Below are 18,181 nucleotides of genomic sequence, written 5' to 3' on the forward strand. Positions count from 1 at the left end.
GTGTTGGAGCAGTCCTTCACTTATTTACTTAGGGTTGCTCTGAACTGTAGGGATTAGCCTGAGGTGAAAGCTTAAGGTCTTTTCAGGACTTTTCTGAGCATGCATCTTGCTTGGGTATGCATACGGCTGTCTAAAACCCTCCATATACGTGGCTGCTTTTGAGTATCCTAATTTCTCAAAGAGTGTCACCCCAGCTGCTTCTGCAGGCTTTAGATGGTCTATTTTATGTCTCCACCTGAAATATCTTGCCCTAGGCGTCTTGGTTTATAGTCCTCTTGTAGCTTATATGAGCATTGTGCAAATAAGGTCTGGTCTGCTCTTCCGATTTGTGGAGGGGGGCTGAGAACTGTGTTGCCGCTGCTTAAGCTAAGATCGTCATTGCACTGGGGAAAGGATGAGATAAGGGCAAGAAAAATGCTACAGAATTGTCCTACAATTTTGAGGTTGGCTTTATCTTGATTGGACATTTGTTTGGTTGCTATAAACCTTTGATTGTTTTCTAGAGCTCCTACAAAGTTGGTTTGACAGCTTCTCTTTTTTCTGATGTTTTTGTGAGGGTATAAGAGCTTAAAGCTTCCTAGTCTGCCATTTTGCTGATGTCACTCTGTCCTTTTAATTAAACTTAAAAGAAAGCTATGGTGGGACTTCCCTGGTGGCACAGTGGTTAAGAATCTGCCTGCCAATGCAGGGGACACGGGTTTGAGCCCTGGTCCGGGAAGATCCCATATGCTGCGGAGCAACTAAGCCCATGCGCCACAACTACCGAGCCTGTGCTCTAGAGCCCGTGAGCCACAACTACTGAGCCCACATGCCACAGCTACTGAAGCCCGGGTGCTTAGAGCCCGTGCTCCACAACAAGAGAAGCCACCGCAACGAGAAGCCGGCACACTGTAATGAAGAGTAAGTAGCCCCTGCTCGCTGCAGCTAGAGAAAGCCCGCGTGGAGCAATGAAGACCCAATGCAGCCATAAATAAACAAACAAACAAACAAATATTTAAAAAAAAAGAAAGCAAGCTGTGGTGTTTTTAATTTTTTACAGGTTAATCAGAAGGGCTCAGAGAAGCCACTTGAACAGGCGTTTGCAACAATGGTGTCTTCCTTGGCAAATGGAATGATCAGGTACCTCACTAGAAATCTGTTGTAGGTCTTTTCAGAGTAGATGTGCAGTGCATATATACGTAAGTACATAGATCTCTCTAGATGTATTTCAGTTTGTTGTTTTCAAAGCATGATTTTGTTAGCTTGAAATTTTCTCTGGCATAATTCATGTTGCAGAATAACTTCTTAACAGTTGAATTTTAATTTGAATTTTGTAAAAGTTTAGTCCTTGATTAAAATCCTCTCCTTGAGGCTTTGTGTCGCTCTGCCCATTGGGTCTGGAATTTCAGTTACTCATGATTGTTTGGTGTGGTCTGCCTGGTCCTGACCACCACACGAGCTGGAGCAATTTACTGTTGCATGGCGGCCTTGTCTGGAGCAGCAGCTTGCCCCTCCTGTGAGGCACCAGGCAACAGTTACAAATTCTGTGTAGCCTTGTCAAAAGAGGGGGGATCCTAAAACATAAACAGTTGCCCTGTGGAAATGTGCAGGGTAATGAGTCAGCCTGTTTGGAGCTTCTGCATCAGGAAACCGGGGTAGGAGGTGGGGGTATACTGTGGTAGCAAGTGGTCACAGGCATTGGGGGAAGACTTTAAAAGAAATGGTACTCGGTTATTTGGGGAGAATTTTTTTTTAACCTATGGAAAATTTTAAACATACACAAAAATAGAAAGAGATAATGAACCTTTGGGGAAGAATTTAAGTCTGTTGTCCAACTCAAAAACTCTAGCAAATTTATCAGACCCTTACTCCATGCCCATTTCTGCCTTCTCATAGTGGAACCTCCCCAAACACACTTGGATGAGTCAAAGAAGTGATTCCTATCCAGGATGTGCCTCAAAATCCTCAGAGGAATTACTCAGAATATACCTAAGACCTGAAAAATCAGAATCACTGGGTTTAGAGTCCAACATGTCTATTCTGGAAAAAGTTTATCTGCTGCCTCCTTTGTACACCCCTGGTTAAGCCCCTGTCTGTGCTTCAGAGGGTTTCTGTAGGTATACTCACCTCCAGAGTTGCTTCTAGTGTTTGTAGCAGCACCTAACTTTGAGAACTTGAGGCATAAGTCAGAGTCTAAAGTTATGCCCTTGGTGTTCCAGGGCACTTGGAGGATACATACTGCTAAGGAATAAACACCCTAAAGCTATTGTTACCAAAATATAATGATGTAAGACATTCTTAGAAGATACAAATGTAATTTTAGAAGGATACAAGCTTAAGAATCCAAATGCATTTATGTGCTAGTGAGCCACTTAAATTCTTCAGGCGAGTCTAGAGCTATGGTCAGAGCACTCCAAAAATAACTATTACACCACCACTTCTAATGGAGCTGCCTTTGAAAATGCTTCCCCCCACTCCCAGTCTTCCCAAAGTCTGGCCTCACAGTTGGCTAACTTCTGTTTTTATACTAATTTCTAAGTACCCTGTTCTCCCCTGAGATAACCATGGAGGTGATAGAAGCCCCTCTCTTGACCTGCTGGAAGCCCACCCTACATTGATGTCCCTTCAGCCATTGGAGCCAAGGCTCCGTGAGAGCAGACACCTCATCTGAATTTTACTCTGTAGATGAGAGTGTAATGTTCTTCTAGTCCTCCTCCTTTATGACTTGACTTGATCCCTGAATAGGAAGTTGGGTAGAAGGGGAATGTGTGAGAATCTTTATGTATCCTGGTGCCCAGGTTCTCTTCATTCTTTCTTCCTCTCTTGACTTTCGGGAGTTGGTTAATGATTTTTCCCCCTCTCAAGGGGCAACATTTTCCAGCTCATAGTAGGACACCTTCCCTGTTAGATGTGTTCTAACTTTGAGATTTATACCTCTTAAATATTAGATAGCTGAAAACAGCCCATTACAGATTGATGGACAAGAAAATTCTCTCTACCACATGTATGTGTGATGTATGGATAGTAATAATGAATATTTTGGTAGGATGAACAGTAACTAACCAGAGTGGGGACCATCCTGCTTCTGTTCTTCTCACAGCCCCTAATACACAACAGACAGTCCAGTCCTCCTTGGACTGAATCGAATTTGACCATTTTGAACATCTTAATTGATCTGAAAATCAAAAAGAGACCCTATTCTTTGTACATGGGAGTAGAGAATAAATATACAGTAGATATTCAGTTGGACAAGACTACTTTATATTAACATGCCTGACTGCTGTACCTGAGCTCACTTCTGTAGCATTTCACTGGGCTTCTTTACTCCTATCTGAGGGCCTCTAGAAAAACGTGAAGATAGAAGAGTGTGTGTGTGTATTTTTTTCCTTCAGTAGGTATGAGCATGAGAAGGTGGGTGTGTCTGTGCATGCCTGCATTCATGTGTATATGTATAGTGGTAAACCCAGAGTGAAGGAAGCTCTACTATTCCCAGGTGATACGTATGTAGAGAAGAGGATCAGCTTATGAAGGTATTATTAACAGAAAGAAAATGAATAATCTTCAGTCACTTTCTGAATATCTTTTCTTTTGGTAGATATATTGCCTTTGACTTCCATAAGGAATGTAAAAATATGAGATGGGATCGACTAAGTATTTTATTGGATCAAGTAGCAGAAATGCAAGATGAATTAAGGTAAACTATGTTATTTCCCTACAGAGGTTGAGGGATGAGGTAGGTGCATATGTTAATCATGTATATTATGCATTATCTAACAGACTTACAGATATAGTTCACTAGGTTGATAGCACTTGTCTGTACTCTCATTTGTAGTTTTTTTTTTTTTCCCCTGAAAGATGAGACTTGGTGATTTTTAAATATTTAAAAATTCTTTAAAATGACCCAAGTCCAGGTATTTTCATATTTTTATGTATTCTACGCATTTACAAATTTATATATAATTGAAGTTAGTTTGCTACTGTTTTATGTTCAGTTGTTTCCACTAAACATTTTATCACATTTTGTCATTAGCCTACCAAGTCTTTGTAATGATAGCATTTAATGGCTTTTCTGTGTTCCATTTTGTCATAGTACAGTTTCAGTTAAATGCTTTTCTTCGCATCGGGCATCTGGTTTGTTTCCTTTTCTCTTCCTACCATGAAAGATTGTGCTGAAGTGAATCACTCTCGGTATAAATATGTTTTTACTTCTGTTAAACTGTTTCCTGAAATAAATTCTTGGGGGTAGGATAATGGATCAAAGGGTCTGAATATCTTCATGGTACTTCTCACGTGTGTTTACAGTGTTACTTACTGTGTGGGTTCAGATATTCGCTGTACTCTATGCACATGTCAGTCTTTACCTATTTTAAAGCCAGAAGTAGGAATCTGGAAACCAGTCTCATTTTGTTCTGCCTGTGTAGTTCTAATGCACTGTGTAATTTCAGTTACACAGTAACATAGTAAAACTTCTGTAGACATTTGCTCAGCTTTTAAAAAAATATTTTTATACATATTAAGTCATCAGCTATAGTTAGTTAAATCTGCTTTTTTTTTTCTTCTTCTATGAGGTTTTGTTTTGAGCATAGCTAGTGAAGGGGGGTTGACCTATATCATTATTGGGGTAGAGAAACCTTGTCAGAGGGGTTACTTCCTTGGGTTCATCTGTTAATTGTTGCCCCACAGAGTATAAGAAAGAAGGGAGGATTGACACCAGAATCTTTGTCCATTGCTCTCACTATGTTCCACAGGGACAGTAGACCTTTCACCTGTGACTTTCAGATGACCTCTCTGCACATTTGTTTCCAGGGATTTTGGGGGAAGTGGAAAGAATCTGGGCTTTGGGGTCCTACACAATAAGTTTGAAATCTCAGTTTGCCTCCTATTAGCCGTGTGACCAAGGAGCAAGTTAGTTATCTTCAAATCTTGATTTCTCCATCTGTAAAGTGGAGATAATAATACTTATCTCTTAGACTTGTATAATTTAAGAAATAATATTTATGAAACAAACATGTAGTATTTAGTTTATAAGTACTGATGGGGTGCCAACACTCACATGCACTCTATATATACATACTCTAATCAGACTTCACCAGTTTGGCATAAACCTCATGTAGAGTTTTAGTCTAAACACGTTCTTTTAAGCCTTTTTTTTTTTTTTTCTCTGCCACGCCTCACGGCATGTGGGAACTTAGTTCCCTGACCAGGGATTGAACCCATGCCCCCTATATTGGAAGCACGGAGTCTTAACCACTGGACTGCCAGGGAGGTCCCTTAAGCCCTTAATTTTAAGGTCATGATTTTTAGCCCTTGGTGAATCTATTGTGTTTCTCCCTCACTTTTTGATTTTGGGGAGTAATTGCAATAAAATTAATATTATCTAGTATTCATTGTATTCTCTGTCCCATATACTCTGGCTAAGCACTTTATATGCATTTTACATTATCTCATTTAAACCTAAGAGCGGGCTAATGGTGGTGCTGTCATCTCCATTTCGTGGGTGAAAAAAATTTAGGCTCTGAGAGATTAGGTTAATTACTTAAAGTTACACAGCTAGTAACTTGCCTAAGGAGCTAAGGGTAGCAAACCAGTTGTTTGCTGCCAAAGTCCATGCTCTTTACTGCCACACTGTGCCAACATTGTCAAATTTTTGAGTTCATAGAATAATCTGAACAGATTGTTAAAAATGACAGAAACATAGGAACTGGTAACCATGGTTGGCTCCAGTGCAGACATCTGGGTGGTTCAGGGGAGAAAGGAAAATGGATTTTTCAAATAATACCCTATTATACCTTATAAATTTAGTACTATTTGCATATATTACCCTTCTTTTTAAAATTCATTTATTTATTTATTTTATTTTTGGCTGCGTTGTGTCTTCGTTGCTGCACATGGGCTTTTCCAGTTGCAGCGAGCAGGGGGCTACTCTTCGTTGCAGTGCATGGTCTCATCACGGTGGCTTCTCTTGTTGTGGAGCACGGGCTCTAGGCTCACGGGCTTCAGTAGTTGTGGCGCCCGGGCTTAGTTGCTCCGCGGCATGTGGGATCTTCCCGGACCAAGGCACGAACCTGTGTCCCCTGCATTGGCATTCTTAACCACTGCGCCACCAGGGAAGCCCTGTTACCCATTTTAAGAAGGGATTTTTAAATGTTAAATGTTTTTAATGCACGATATCCAGCCCTTGCTTCAGAGATTCTTACTCAGTTTATTTCAAGACCAAGCATCTTCATTTTTAACAAACATCTCAGAATTCTGATACAGACAGCACAGGGGACTGTGCTTCAAGAAATCCCGACGTAGGGGGCATAGGTGCAATAATTATGTCAAAGGAAGACCTCTTCTGGCCTTAGGGAAACACGGTGATGTCCATCTTTACAATACTCCCAACTGTCCTTTTTCACATCTCTTGGGTGAAGTGACCTTGATGCTACAGTTGTTTTGAGATAGGGGCTGTCTTGCGTCTTCTGTTCAAACTTCCTTTTGGTCTTTGGTAATCAAATATACCTGAACCGTACGTTTCCCATCTGACCTTTTAATTTACCAGTTTTAATAATGTCTCTGACATGGACCTGTGTTATAAGAGGTCTGTCCTTAGTAGGCTTGGCTGACTTTGGTATGAGAGTGTTTATACAAATATGTTTTAGTTATTTTCTAGTGGACTCTGATGGCAAGGTGGTGACTAACCAGGAAGGCGTGTTCCGCAGCAATTGCATGGATTGTCTGGACAGAACTAATGTGATCCAGAGTCTGTTAGCTCGTCGTTCGCTTCAGGCCCAGCTTCAGGTACAAATGCTTTTTTTCTTTTATCAGATAAACAATATAGCAAAAAAGAAACTTCATCTTTAAAAACCAATAACAAGAAACATTCACATGCCCTCGTCCTAACCCAATTCTTTTTGGTTTTGTGTCTTGCCATCCATGGACGTACACTTTGTCCATAACCATGGTCAGTGTATGTACACAGTTTTAAATTTTGCCTTTTTGCTCTAGCATTATATGTGATCATAGTTTTTAAGAGGTGCATTGTTGTGCTATAATTTACTAAGCCATTTAGGTTGCTACATTTTTGGCTTATAAATAAGACTATAGAGAATATACCTATGTATATTATTATTAGCTTGAATTATTTCCTGTGGGTTAACTCCTGCTGGGTTAAAGAGAATATATACTTTCCAAGAGGGTTATACCAGTTACCCCTAAGACTAGCCAGCAGTGAAAAGTGAATCTTGCCAGCATTAAATATTTTTATTTAGAAAGGTTTTTTTTTCTTCTTTAATAGTACAGAGTAGTACCTCAAAGTTGTTTTCGTTTGCACCTGTTTTATTGTTTGGCAAGGGATATTAACTCCCAGGTATAAAGTTTCTGACACAGCTTTGCTTTACCAGTAAGACTGTGTTGTTGAGAAAGAATAGGTATAAATATTTTCTTCTCTTTATATTTGGAATTAAAAATATGTATATCCCAGATTTCCAGATCAGATTGGCATTTGTTGTAGGGAGCAAACAAAATGCATCCCAAATGGTTTCCTGCCTAAATAATTTGTAAACGTTCAACTTTATGACAATTTTATGGGACTCAGGGAAGAATTATGGAGGGAAAATACCTCCCTAAATCCTCAAGTAGGACATACCAAAGGAGTGGTTGCCCTCTTTGAGCATTCTCTAGCTTGTATGGTACTGTGTCCTTGTCAGTCTGTTGGATTTATTATACTTCAGAATATATTTTTCAATAGAAACAATATTAGGAATGGTTGTTTCCAAGGCTGATTAACAGAAATCTATTTAACTAGGTTCTGTAATCTGTATTTAACTAATTTACATGCTAAAAATAGTATTATAAAACCTAACCAACCTTCAGAGAGTCTTTGGGCAGGAACCTCTCTAGCCTCAGTGCCAGCTAATGTGAGGACTCCAGTTGTGCCTTTCCCCTTCGAGTGAGGGCAGGTCATTGAGCGTGGGCAGGCCCCTTCTGAGGGAGAGAGAGCGAGATGTCATTTGAGGTGAGCAGTGAAGATGGTGGTTCTAAGAGGGTTGCGGGTCCGAGACAAAGACCAAGGCCAGGAGTTCCTAGTCTGTGGTCAGTGAACTCCAATGGGGAGTCCATAGAGAGCTTCGGGATGCCCAGGAGTCCTCTGAGATTATATGCAGAGGGCTGTTTGTGGGGAGGTATGTAGGTAGCATTCATCCCAATTCTCAAAGTGTCCCAGGGTTAGGGGATAAGTTTGGAGATCAGAAGTCTGGAGATGGTGAATTGTGAGGAGGTAGAGGGGTAAAGGCAGTGGAAGGTTGGGGGTGGCAGGAAAGGAGGTAGTAATGGCTGGAATCTTGCAGCAACCTTCACTCTCCCCCCTCCTTTCCCTTCTGCCCCTGTCTCTGAGTTTACAGTCTTGCCACTGTTCCTCTGGTGCTGGGGCTCAAGGGAGAGTGGGGGCTATGGGCAGAAGGAAGCCCAAAGAGAGGCCTTGCAGCCTGGCCTGAGCAGGAGAGTGCTGTGGTCCCCACATACAGGGAGAGCATCTCCCACCTGCAGCCAGGAACCAGGAACCATGTGAGATGATCTGGGGACTATGCTTTTTCTTCCTAAGTCATATGTGCCGAAATCTGTTACACATAAACATAGGTATGATTCTTATTCCAGAGACTAGGAGTTTTGCATGTGGGACAAAAGCTTGAAGAACAAGATGAATTTGAGAAGATTTACAAAAACGGTAGGTAATTTCTTTAACAGAGGCAAGGTTACTCAAAGTTTGAAATAAATATTTTGGATTTAGAGCATTGGTTGCCATTTTAATCATTATCAGCTGATTTTTACTTTTTTTCACAGCTTGGGCTGACAATGCAAATGCTTGTGCCAAACAGTATGCGGGAACTGGTGCCTTGAAGACTGACTTTACCAGGCAAGCCATGCTTTAAAATCACATTCCAGACCAGTGGTTCACAGTTCTGGTGCATAGTAGATCACTCCGGCAACTTCTAGACAATAGCAACAGCAAACCACCAGTGCCTGGGCCTCATTTCAGACCAGTCAAGTCAGGACTGCGGGAGATGAGGCCCAGGCACTGGTGGCTTCTTAGCATCCCTGGGTGCTTCAGATGCACAGCGGGGGTTGAGAACCATGGCTCCTTAGCTTTTCTCAAAACTTAACTGTGCACCTGACTCACCGCAGTCCCACTCAGCAGGTCTGGGGCAGGGCCTGAGATTCTGTACCCAGGTGATGCTGGTGCTGTTCTCACTGGGTAGTGAGAGGGTAGAATGTTTTGAATTTGTTACACATGTGGTTGCGTATTTTTCTGCTATATGGATTCCCTGGGAGCAAGATAAGATTTCTAGTCTTCTAGTCTTTTTGCTATTTCATGCCACTTAACCTGGGCTGTGTGTTTCTCTTCTTATTTCTTGTCTTTGCAAGTGGAACTGAGCATTTTTCCTCTTTGTGCCTACTTTGGTAATATTTTAGAAATAGGATACACATTTCTTGGACCCGATACTGGTTTCTGTTGTGAGGTGTCTCCTTCATATATTCAGGGATGTTTTTTAAAAAATCTTTATAATTCACTTATCTCCATACCACATACTTATTGGCTGTAAAACAGTGTGAGAATTTAATATGCAAATCTGTAACTCAAAACTTAACCTCATATTTAACCAGAACTGGGAAGAGAACTCAGTTGGGACTTATAATGGATGGCTGGAACTCACTAATACGGTATTACAAGAACAACTTTTCTGATGGATTTAGACAAGTAAGTTTGTTATTTGATGCTAATTTTTGGTCATTAGGTGGCTGTATCTTTGTACTGTTCTTCAGTAATATAATCATATCTAATTTGGGAGTTACTAATTTCCTTTTTTTCTCTTCTAGGATTCCATAGACTTATTTCTTGGGAACTATTCAGTGGATGAATTAGAATCTCATAGTCCTTTAAGTGTTCCAAGGGATTTGAAATTCCTGGCTGTAAGAAACCTTTATGTTTTTCAAGTTGTTAAAAGCATTGTGTCTGAAGGTATAGGTGGTGCCAACTCCCCTTGATATAAAACATTGTATGTTGTTCTAAATGGAACATAAATATTTAAGTTTCCTGAAGGAGCAGATCAGGGAGAGGAGTAAAATAACTTTGGAATGTTTGTCTTCTTTCAAACTTGAGTGTCTTTCGCGGATCCTTTTTAAGTGAGAACACAGACGCAAAGGGAGTGTGAGGGTTTCTCATTTCCGGAGACTACTCCCCCGAGGTTCAGGGATTGCCGGAGGCAAACTTGTGACCTGGAAGTTGACTCCTCTGTTCACCAGACTTTTCAAGAGCCTCTCTGGGGTCTCATTCCAGTGGGCAAGGTGTCCTGGAGTGGAGGGGCCTGGTGTCTGGGTTCTCATCTGGGCGACCTCCCTCTGCTTAGCACTCCCTGGTTTGGAGCAAAGCCATGTTTTTTCAGATCTTTTAACCTGTTCGAAGATTTGGGCAGTTATGAACAAAACTCTAAATAATGATGTTTTGCTGAAAGAAAAATATTTTGTATATTAGATTGCAGAAGGGTTTTATTCTCTTTCAAGCAAAGCATGCATAACTGTACAACCATTGATTAGCATCTTACGTGATGGTTTCTCTTTCCGTTTTCTTTTCCAGTTGCCTATTATCATGGTTGTCGCCTTTTCCATGTGCATTATCTGTTTGCTTATGGCTGGTAAGTCTGCCCTTGTTTCACATTCTTACAGTCATTTCTTAGAATGTTGAACTTTCCTGTACAGTATCTTAAGTTTGCACCTATTCAGTACTTGATGTTTCCCTATTGAATTGAATGAGTAAAGTGGGCAGATGGGAGGATTAGTCCTTAGATGTGACAGGAGGAAAAATGTATACTCAGTAGCTTGATACTTTTTTTTTTTCCACTGAAGCTTTTTAAAATATTTTTTTCTTGCTATCAAAGTAATACATAGTAATTACAGAAAATACAGTTAGGCAAAAAAGAAGATAATGTTATTTATCACCTTGTCTTTCAGAGATAAGCTAATTACTCTTTAACATTGTTTTAATCTTTATAAGTGTGCATTTTTTTTTCAAAAGTGAGATACAAATTTTTTTGTAATCTGTTTTTTCACTGAGCAATATAAATATTTCCCCATGTTCTTTATTTTTAATGGCTGCACAGTATTCCATTAATGGATGTATAATTTATTTAACCAACCACCTATGTTGGACAAATAAATGTTATTATAGATTAATACATTACTTCTTAAATTTTAATAGCGAAATTGCCTAAGAACCTGAGCTAACAAGGTCTTTATTGGTTTTCTTTTTTCTCTCAATGTTTTTCTGTGTTACTAAGTTAATGGAGACATTTTCATCTTAAATGCATATTAAGTAGTGTTCAGTGCTCTGGGAGTTTGAGTGTGTAACACGTTGCATTGTACCTGGGAGGTGCAGCCTTAGGCACCTCCAGTCTCATCCTCTATCCTGAATTCGCTGGGCTGACATTTCTCTGCCTGGCTGACTTCTGCCATCCTCACGCTCCCCTCTCATGAAGTGTCTCTTTGTTCTCCCACACAGACCTCATCTCCCCCTTTCTGATTTCCACAGCATTTTGTGTACCTCTCTTATAGCACTTTCTTCTTTTAACCTTGTAAGCACCTAGGGATTTCTTCTTCAGAGGTGCTGTACTCTTTGGGGTCCTGAATGCACCCAAGGTGTATTTCTGTTTGTGTGGTAGTTATTTGCATACTCATTCGTCTTCCTCACTGAATCAGCAACTTTTTGAAGGCAGAGATGGTGTCTTACTCATTGTTTTATCTCCTGTGTCTGGGATACAGTTTTGCCCTCAGCAAAACTTTGCTGAATTAAGGACTCCTGTTCACCCCTCACAGCCCACAGTAATTCTGCCAGCTTCATGAGGGGAGGCTCAGAACCTGTTCATCTCTGTAATCCCCTCAGTGTTCAGCACTGTAGGTAGTCATGACACAGGAAGGAGCTGTCCTCTTGTTACTCTAGGGCAGGGGTTAGCAGACGTTTTCTGAAGAGTCAGATAATATTTTAGATTTTGTAAACTACATACAGTCTCTGTTTGCACAGTTTGTTTTTACAGCTCTTTAAAAATGTAGAAACCATCACAGTGCAGAAACAAGCCGAGGACTCGAGTGCAGCATCACTGTGTGGCATGACTAGGGGGTCTGTGTCACGGTTGGGGCAGGAAGGAGGAGGACAGGACCAGCTGGCACGTGCTGCTCACGGTTCAGTTCACACCCTAGATCCTTTGACTTCTTTCTTTAAAACATTGCCCGTTGGATGCCATTTTCTGGGAACCACTCCACTGCTGAATTAGTTTTGTTATTTTGGTCTTTTTATATACTCACATTTCCCTGTGGAACCTCTGGAAAGGAAGGGAAGTCAAGACCAAGACTCAGCGTGAACAAACGGACCATTCCTTTGGGGAGTGTCCTAGAGTGGGCTTGTGAGGAACTGCTTTTTTCTTTATCCAAAAAGAGTTTTAAAACCCAGAGCTGTCAAAATTAGCAATTGTGGAAATTTGAATGTTTTCAAGTGAAAAGATATTGGATGCTGTGGATAGTAACATCTCGTGTCAGTTAATTCTTGTAAAGTAATGATCTTTGTGGTGTTTAGATATGACAGTGTCTGATTTCTAGCCCCTACTTTGGTATTTAAGAGAATAGCAAATAAATGCAAGCATGTTCTCTGACAGCTTATTAGGAAAGTGTCTACACCCTGAATTTCCTTTCTGGCGTGCTCTCTTACTGGCTGTTGACCTCTGCATGTTTCCCTGTCAGCAGGTGAGGCCAGTACTATTGCAGGAGAGAAGCAGCACTGGGTTCATCTATTCAAGGAGTAGAACAAAATAGATCTTTTCCCATTGGCCTGCTGCTTCCTTCATGTACTCTAGACTTTGAAAAAAAATGCGTATCAGGAGAGTTGTGTTAAATATGTTGTTAAAATATGTTGTATGTATTGAGTTTCGTTTTATACACTTTAATACATAACTTTTCTGAAGCATGTATATTTGTAAAATTATTTTCCATAACAGAAAAACCCGAATGAACTTTCTGGCCAACCCAGTATTTTTTGTGTAGGCATTTTGGTAGTAGCTGATACCTGTCATAGATAGGACTGTGAACTAATCTATTAGTAATAATTTCTTATAATATTTAAGTATATAATCTAAAACTAATAATTACTATTTGCTTGATATAACCTGAAATTAGTTTAGTCAAGTGGTTCTCAAAATGTGGTCTCTTGACCTGTAGCATCAGCATAATCTGGGAACTTGTTAGAAATGCAGATTCTTGGACGCCACCCCAGGCCTGCTGAATGAGACAGACACTCTGGGGTTGAGCCCAGCAGCTGATTCTTTATCGAGCCCTGAAGCGGATTCTGATGCCAGCCAGAGTTTGAGAACCACTGGTTTAAACCTTGATTGAGAGGTTCTTATATTTTTCCTTTGGATGTGTTTGTAAACTTTAATGTTGTCAAGATGTGCTAAACGGCTGAAAGCTGGATCTAGTATCAATAAAATGACTTGTTATTTATCAGCTCTTTGTTTTTTAAAATCAACAGGTGACACCTGGACAGAAACACTGGCCTATGTGCTCTTCTGGGGAGTTGCAAGCATTGGAACATTTTTTATTATTCTTTACAATGGCAAAGATTTTGTTGATGCTCCCAGATTGGTCCAGAAAGAAAAGATAGACTGAATTTGTGTCTGTGGAAAGCGGCTTGGCTTGGAAGATTCCATTATGCAGAACTGGAGTCTTTACTGACCCGCTTTCCACATCAGCCCAAGGTCTTTTTAAATCCTTTATCCAGAAGCACATCTTGCGCTTGGTGTGGGGGTGATGACTTAGAATTGATCTGATGTTACTGCCTTGATGATCTCTTTACTATTGGGATGGTTATATTTATAATTTGAAGCTATTCTATAATTAAAATGTAACCTCAATTCAGCTCTCGGAATGGAAGGAATCTATTCATTGTCAATTTAATCAGCTGTTGCAGAATAAGTAATATATTTTAAAAAAATCTAGCTTCTTTCCTTATTTAAAACAGTGAAATTATTTTTCTAGCTCAGTTTATTGTCACTGTAGAAGCAGTTGCTGTTAGCAAGCATACTTTTCCATACATCTTTGGACTTTTCTTCAGTTTAATAATAAGCTAACTCTACTCTGTTTATAAAATGTCTTTTACATACATCAAGTAGTTGGACGAAATAGTCTGTCACTACATGGTAGGAAAGAGGAGACCAGGGTCTGGTGTTCCTTTGGAGCTTCAGTTGGGCTGCGTTATGAGTTCAGTCAGCTTGAGCTGTGCAGTTTAAGTGTGATGAAAAAGGTTCAGGTGTATTTTATCTTTTTTAAAAGGTGTAAATGAAATCAAAGAATGTGAAGTCTCTCTCTCATGCTAGAGGTCCAAAGCCTCCTTCGTTTTCAGGATTGCCCCAGTGTGGAAAATACCCTTGGCTGGTCAGCTCCTTCCTCCTGGACCTTTCGGTTTCTTGGGGGGTCTTTCGTGGAGACATGCAGGCCTCTGAGCGGGTCTTGTGCTGAATCCGATGTTGCACTTGGAGGCAGCAGCTGCTTTTCCACGCACGGTAGTGTTGATGCTTTTCCCTCTTTAAGGGTTTTTGTTAGCTGTCAGTAACAGTGTCTAAAATTTAGTGCTTCCAGGTAGTTACAGCTCTCCAAATCAAGGACCAACTTAAACTTTAATTTATGTGCAGAAATAAATCTGAAAAATACACTCTAGAAGCTGTGCATAGTTCTAATTATAAGTCAGACTGTATATTCAAATTGTAATTATGAGGTTTAAAAATTAGAAAAGTATGTAAGGAAGTATAATTGCCACTATTTTAAAATAGTTCAATTAAATACTGCTACAATATTTGTGTTGTGCTTGAAAATATGTACAGTTTTTTCAATGGTAATACCTTTTCCTGTCCTTAAATATCTCTAAAGAGCGCCTTGATTTTAACATTACCTTTTTTCCAACGTTGTCTTTTATAAACATTAATAAGAGTTGTTGCTTTTAGAAACTCTAAAGGAAATAATAGCTGGAAAACCCTCTGTAGCTTAAAGTCAGTCATTAAAACTCACAATAGGGTAAGTAATTAGAACTACCTACTTTTAACTTGTAAATAAGCATAATTCATTCCAAAGAGGAAATATCGAAACTTAGTTCATGTCTACTGTAATGTATTACTCAGATGCTACTGGGCATTTCACATTAAGAACTTATTTCAACGACCACAACAAAGACCAAATCTGAACTGCTGATGTGGCTGTTTTGCAGTGAATGGGCTAATGTTGGTGCGTTAGATCTTAAGGTATCAATGTTTCAGAACCCTGCAATGATTATATTTCTAAATTCATGTACTGTCCATCCGTAAGTGAAAATAAAATGTCATATTCTTTTCTAACTAATGTTGGTGTCATTCCTATACCTTGTCTTACAAAGGGATGTTCTTTTTTATAAAAATCATGCAAAGCAATGTGTGGTCATTATAGAAAAATTAGACAATATAAGTAAGCAAGAAAATGAGTAGCTTCTGAAATTCTACTTTCCAGTTATGGCCACTTGAAAAATTGTGTTTATCCTTATAATTATTTTTCAGTTACAGATATTCCAGGGGAATATTTAGTATAGTGTTCATTAAATGATGTCCCCTGTATTCCCACCTCCAAATTGTAATTTCTCTTTCAAAATGATAGAGGCTGTCAACCAAGAAGTGGGACAATATGCTTATTAGAAAACGTCCTCTCAGGCCACAGGAAGGTGTCAGGGAGCACGAGGGAAATGCTGATGTAGATACCTTGGCGCCTAGGAGACCCTTGCACGTGTGTGTGTGGTGTGTGAAGGGGTGTTTTGGGGGGAAGTGGCTTAAACAAGGGTTTGGGGGTTTTTCCTCCAGCTTGCCTAAGAGTCCTGATGTCAGAAGTTTTCCTACTACAGATAAATTACGATAAATCTTTAAAATATTATGTTCTTTGGCACATGGACCTCTCCACCTTGGCAGTTTGGTTCACCAAAGCCAGCAAGATGGAAGTCACAGTCTTTTTTAACCTAATCTCAGAAGTGTCATCCCATCACTTGTGCCATATTCTATGCATTAGAAACAAGCCACTAGATCAGCTCACTCGGGGAGGGGATTACACAGGGCATGAATACCGGGAGGTGGGGCTCTCTGGAAGTCTGTTCCCACAGCCTGTAAGGAGAGAAAAACCCAAAGTCATGATTCAGAGCTGGTGCTGGAGGGAATCGGATGTTTCCTGTGCTGTGCCTTTGAGGTCTTTTGCCTGTTTCTGTTAGATTGCTTGTCCTTAAAGATTTCTGAAATTCTTTATAGTCTGGAGAGTAATTCTTTGTTGCTTATATGTACTACATATATCTTCTTCTAGTTTGTGGCTTGTCTTTCCATTTTCTTGTGGTTACTTTTGGTGAAAGAAGTGTATAATTTCAATGGTGTTGAATTTACCAAAAGTTTCCTACCATCCCTTGTGCCTGGGTAAGACAACATTGCTCAACTCCAAGGGACTTCTTTTCACATAATTTTGCTTTTTCACTTTAGGTCTTTTCTCCATTCTATAAAGTAAGGAAATGGTCTGTGTCAATCCAGGTAGATCAGATTATGCTGCGGTAACAAATGATCCCCAAATCTCAGTGGCTTTAAAAAAATGAAGACTTATTTCTCACTCATTCTCTGTATCCTTGAAGGGTCTGCTGCAGCTCTGCTACATGACATCTGCATCTTGGGACCCAGAGCGACGGAACAGCTTCACACAGAAACATTACCAGTTGTTCTGGCAGAAAGAAAAGGGAGAAGTTTCTGCTTGAAGGTGACAATCTCTTCCGTTCACATTTCATTGGTCAAAGCAAGTCGCATGGCCATACTTGAAGTGATGGAGGGAGGAGAGTGTAGCCCCTGGGGAGGGACTGTGTGCTGTCATCCGACACAGGCCCCAGTTTTCTTTTCCCACTGGGTTAACGGGAAGAGTCAGCAGAGAGCCTTCCCGACTCCCTCCGTCCTGCTGTGCGGTGCTGCCACTGTCACACATCAGGCTCCCCTCCACTTGCGGGGTTTTGGCTTTCTGTTCTGTCCCGTTGGCCTGGGTGTTTTCACTGCTGAGAACTCTTCCTCACTCAGCCGTGTCTTGCAGGATGGCCTGGCTCTTCCCTGAGCTCTGGGCCCCCAGCTTCTCAGTCTGTTCGGCAAAGCGTTTTCCTGAGTGTGTTTGGAATAACACGAGTCCTGTGTGCTCAGAGCTGTTTTCTGACAGTAGGGATCTGTGGTGAGAACCGTTTGGAAACATTGGGTTAAACATAGTCAAAGACTTCTCTCAACTCTCGGACTTGTCAGAGGTTTGACTCCCCTAGAGGGGGTGTATGCAACGCAGCAGCACCCAGACTTTTTTGGTCTGTGGAATTTTTTATTTACAGAGCATCTCAATAGGACCATTCTGTGAAATTGATTTTGAATAAGGCTCGCATGAGGGCGAGCACTCTGGCCTTGGAGTTAAAGAAAACATGGGCTCTAATTTATATTTGAACCTCACTTGTGTGTTGAACTTCGTCTCTTAACTCTAAATTCTTGGATTTTCATCCATATGGCAGTTCCCTAAGATCACACATGCACACAGACACACCCCCCTGCTGAGAAACCCAGGTAAATCTACAGGCGGGAGCTCTTCCTTGATGTCCAGCTCTCATCCTCTGTGTTGGACATCACGCAGAGGCTCCATAAATGGGATTTCACTGCAGGGGTGGAGGGGGAGAGACAATTAAAAGGAGTCGTGACATGTTTAATTATTACCGCGAATGCCCTGGTCCTGCGTGAACTGGTCAGATGGCCTGTTTGTTCTTAGCGCTTCCCTTTATAGGTTATTCTGAGCATGACTTTGTCTTTGCTTTTTGTTTTAGCCAAAGGCCCAGACTTTTGTCTTTCTTCATTCACCATTTTCAGTGATGTGTGCCTGTTGCCTGTTTACTTTTCTAGCTGTAGGAAGCTAAAGTATCATCTATTAAAATATCATGTTACATTTTATGTCCTAAATTGAGCTCCTGTTAGACTTTGGTTTAAACATAGACTCTGAGGTTAGGAGAAGTAGGAAGTACAGGTTGTAAGTCATGTTTAGGAGAATTTAAGATGTCCTTCTCCTGACCTTTTGGGAGCACACATTCTCCTGGGTTCTGTCCAGCTTTACTCACAACTCCATTGCC

The 18,181-nt window shown here is 40.5% G+C and overlaps 2 protein-coding genes across 3 annotated transcripts in view; one reads left to right on the plus strand and one right to left on the minus strand.

The window, feature by feature from the left end:
* The window catches only part of SACM1L (SAC1 like phosphatidylinositide phosphatase), a 58,978-nt gene extending 43,595 nt beyond the window's left edge, over positions 1-15,383 (plus strand). For both annotated transcript variants that reach the window (XM_036868366.1, XM_036868367.1), the window contains 9 exons: positions 1,040-1,119; positions 3,575-3,673; positions 6,621-6,759; positions 8,614-8,683; positions 8,800-8,872; positions 9,622-9,715; positions 9,835-9,927; positions 10,592-10,649; positions 13,529-15,383. In XM_036868366.1, coding sequence (XP_036724261.1) covers positions 1,040-1,119; positions 3,575-3,673; positions 6,621-6,759; positions 8,614-8,683; positions 8,800-8,872; positions 9,622-9,715; positions 9,835-9,927; positions 10,592-10,649; positions 13,529-13,665 — 843 coding nt within the window. In that variant the 3' untranslated portion in view covers positions 13,666-15,383. The remainder of the gene's footprint in view (positions 1-1,039; positions 1,120-3,574; positions 3,674-6,620; positions 6,760-8,613; positions 8,684-8,799; positions 8,873-9,621; positions 9,716-9,834; positions 9,928-10,591; positions 10,650-13,528) is intronic.
* Positions 13,869-18,181, minus strand: part of SLC6A20 (solute carrier family 6 member 20) — a 53,559-nt gene continuing 49,246 nt past the window's right edge. Inside the window, exon 11 of the mRNA XM_036868363.1 lies at positions 13,869-17,248. Coding sequence (XP_036724258.1) covers positions 17,222-17,248 — 27 coding nt within the window. The 3' untranslated portion in view covers positions 13,869-17,221. The remainder of the gene's footprint in view (positions 17,249-18,181) is intronic.

Source organism: Balaenoptera musculus, chromosome 11 (genome assembly GCF_009873245.2).
Source record: "Balaenoptera musculus isolate JJ_BM4_2016_0621 chromosome 11, mBalMus1.pri.v3, whole genome shotgun sequence".
Classification (NCBI taxonomy): Eukaryota; Metazoa; Chordata; class Mammalia; order Artiodactyla; family Balaenopteridae; genus Balaenoptera; species Balaenoptera musculus.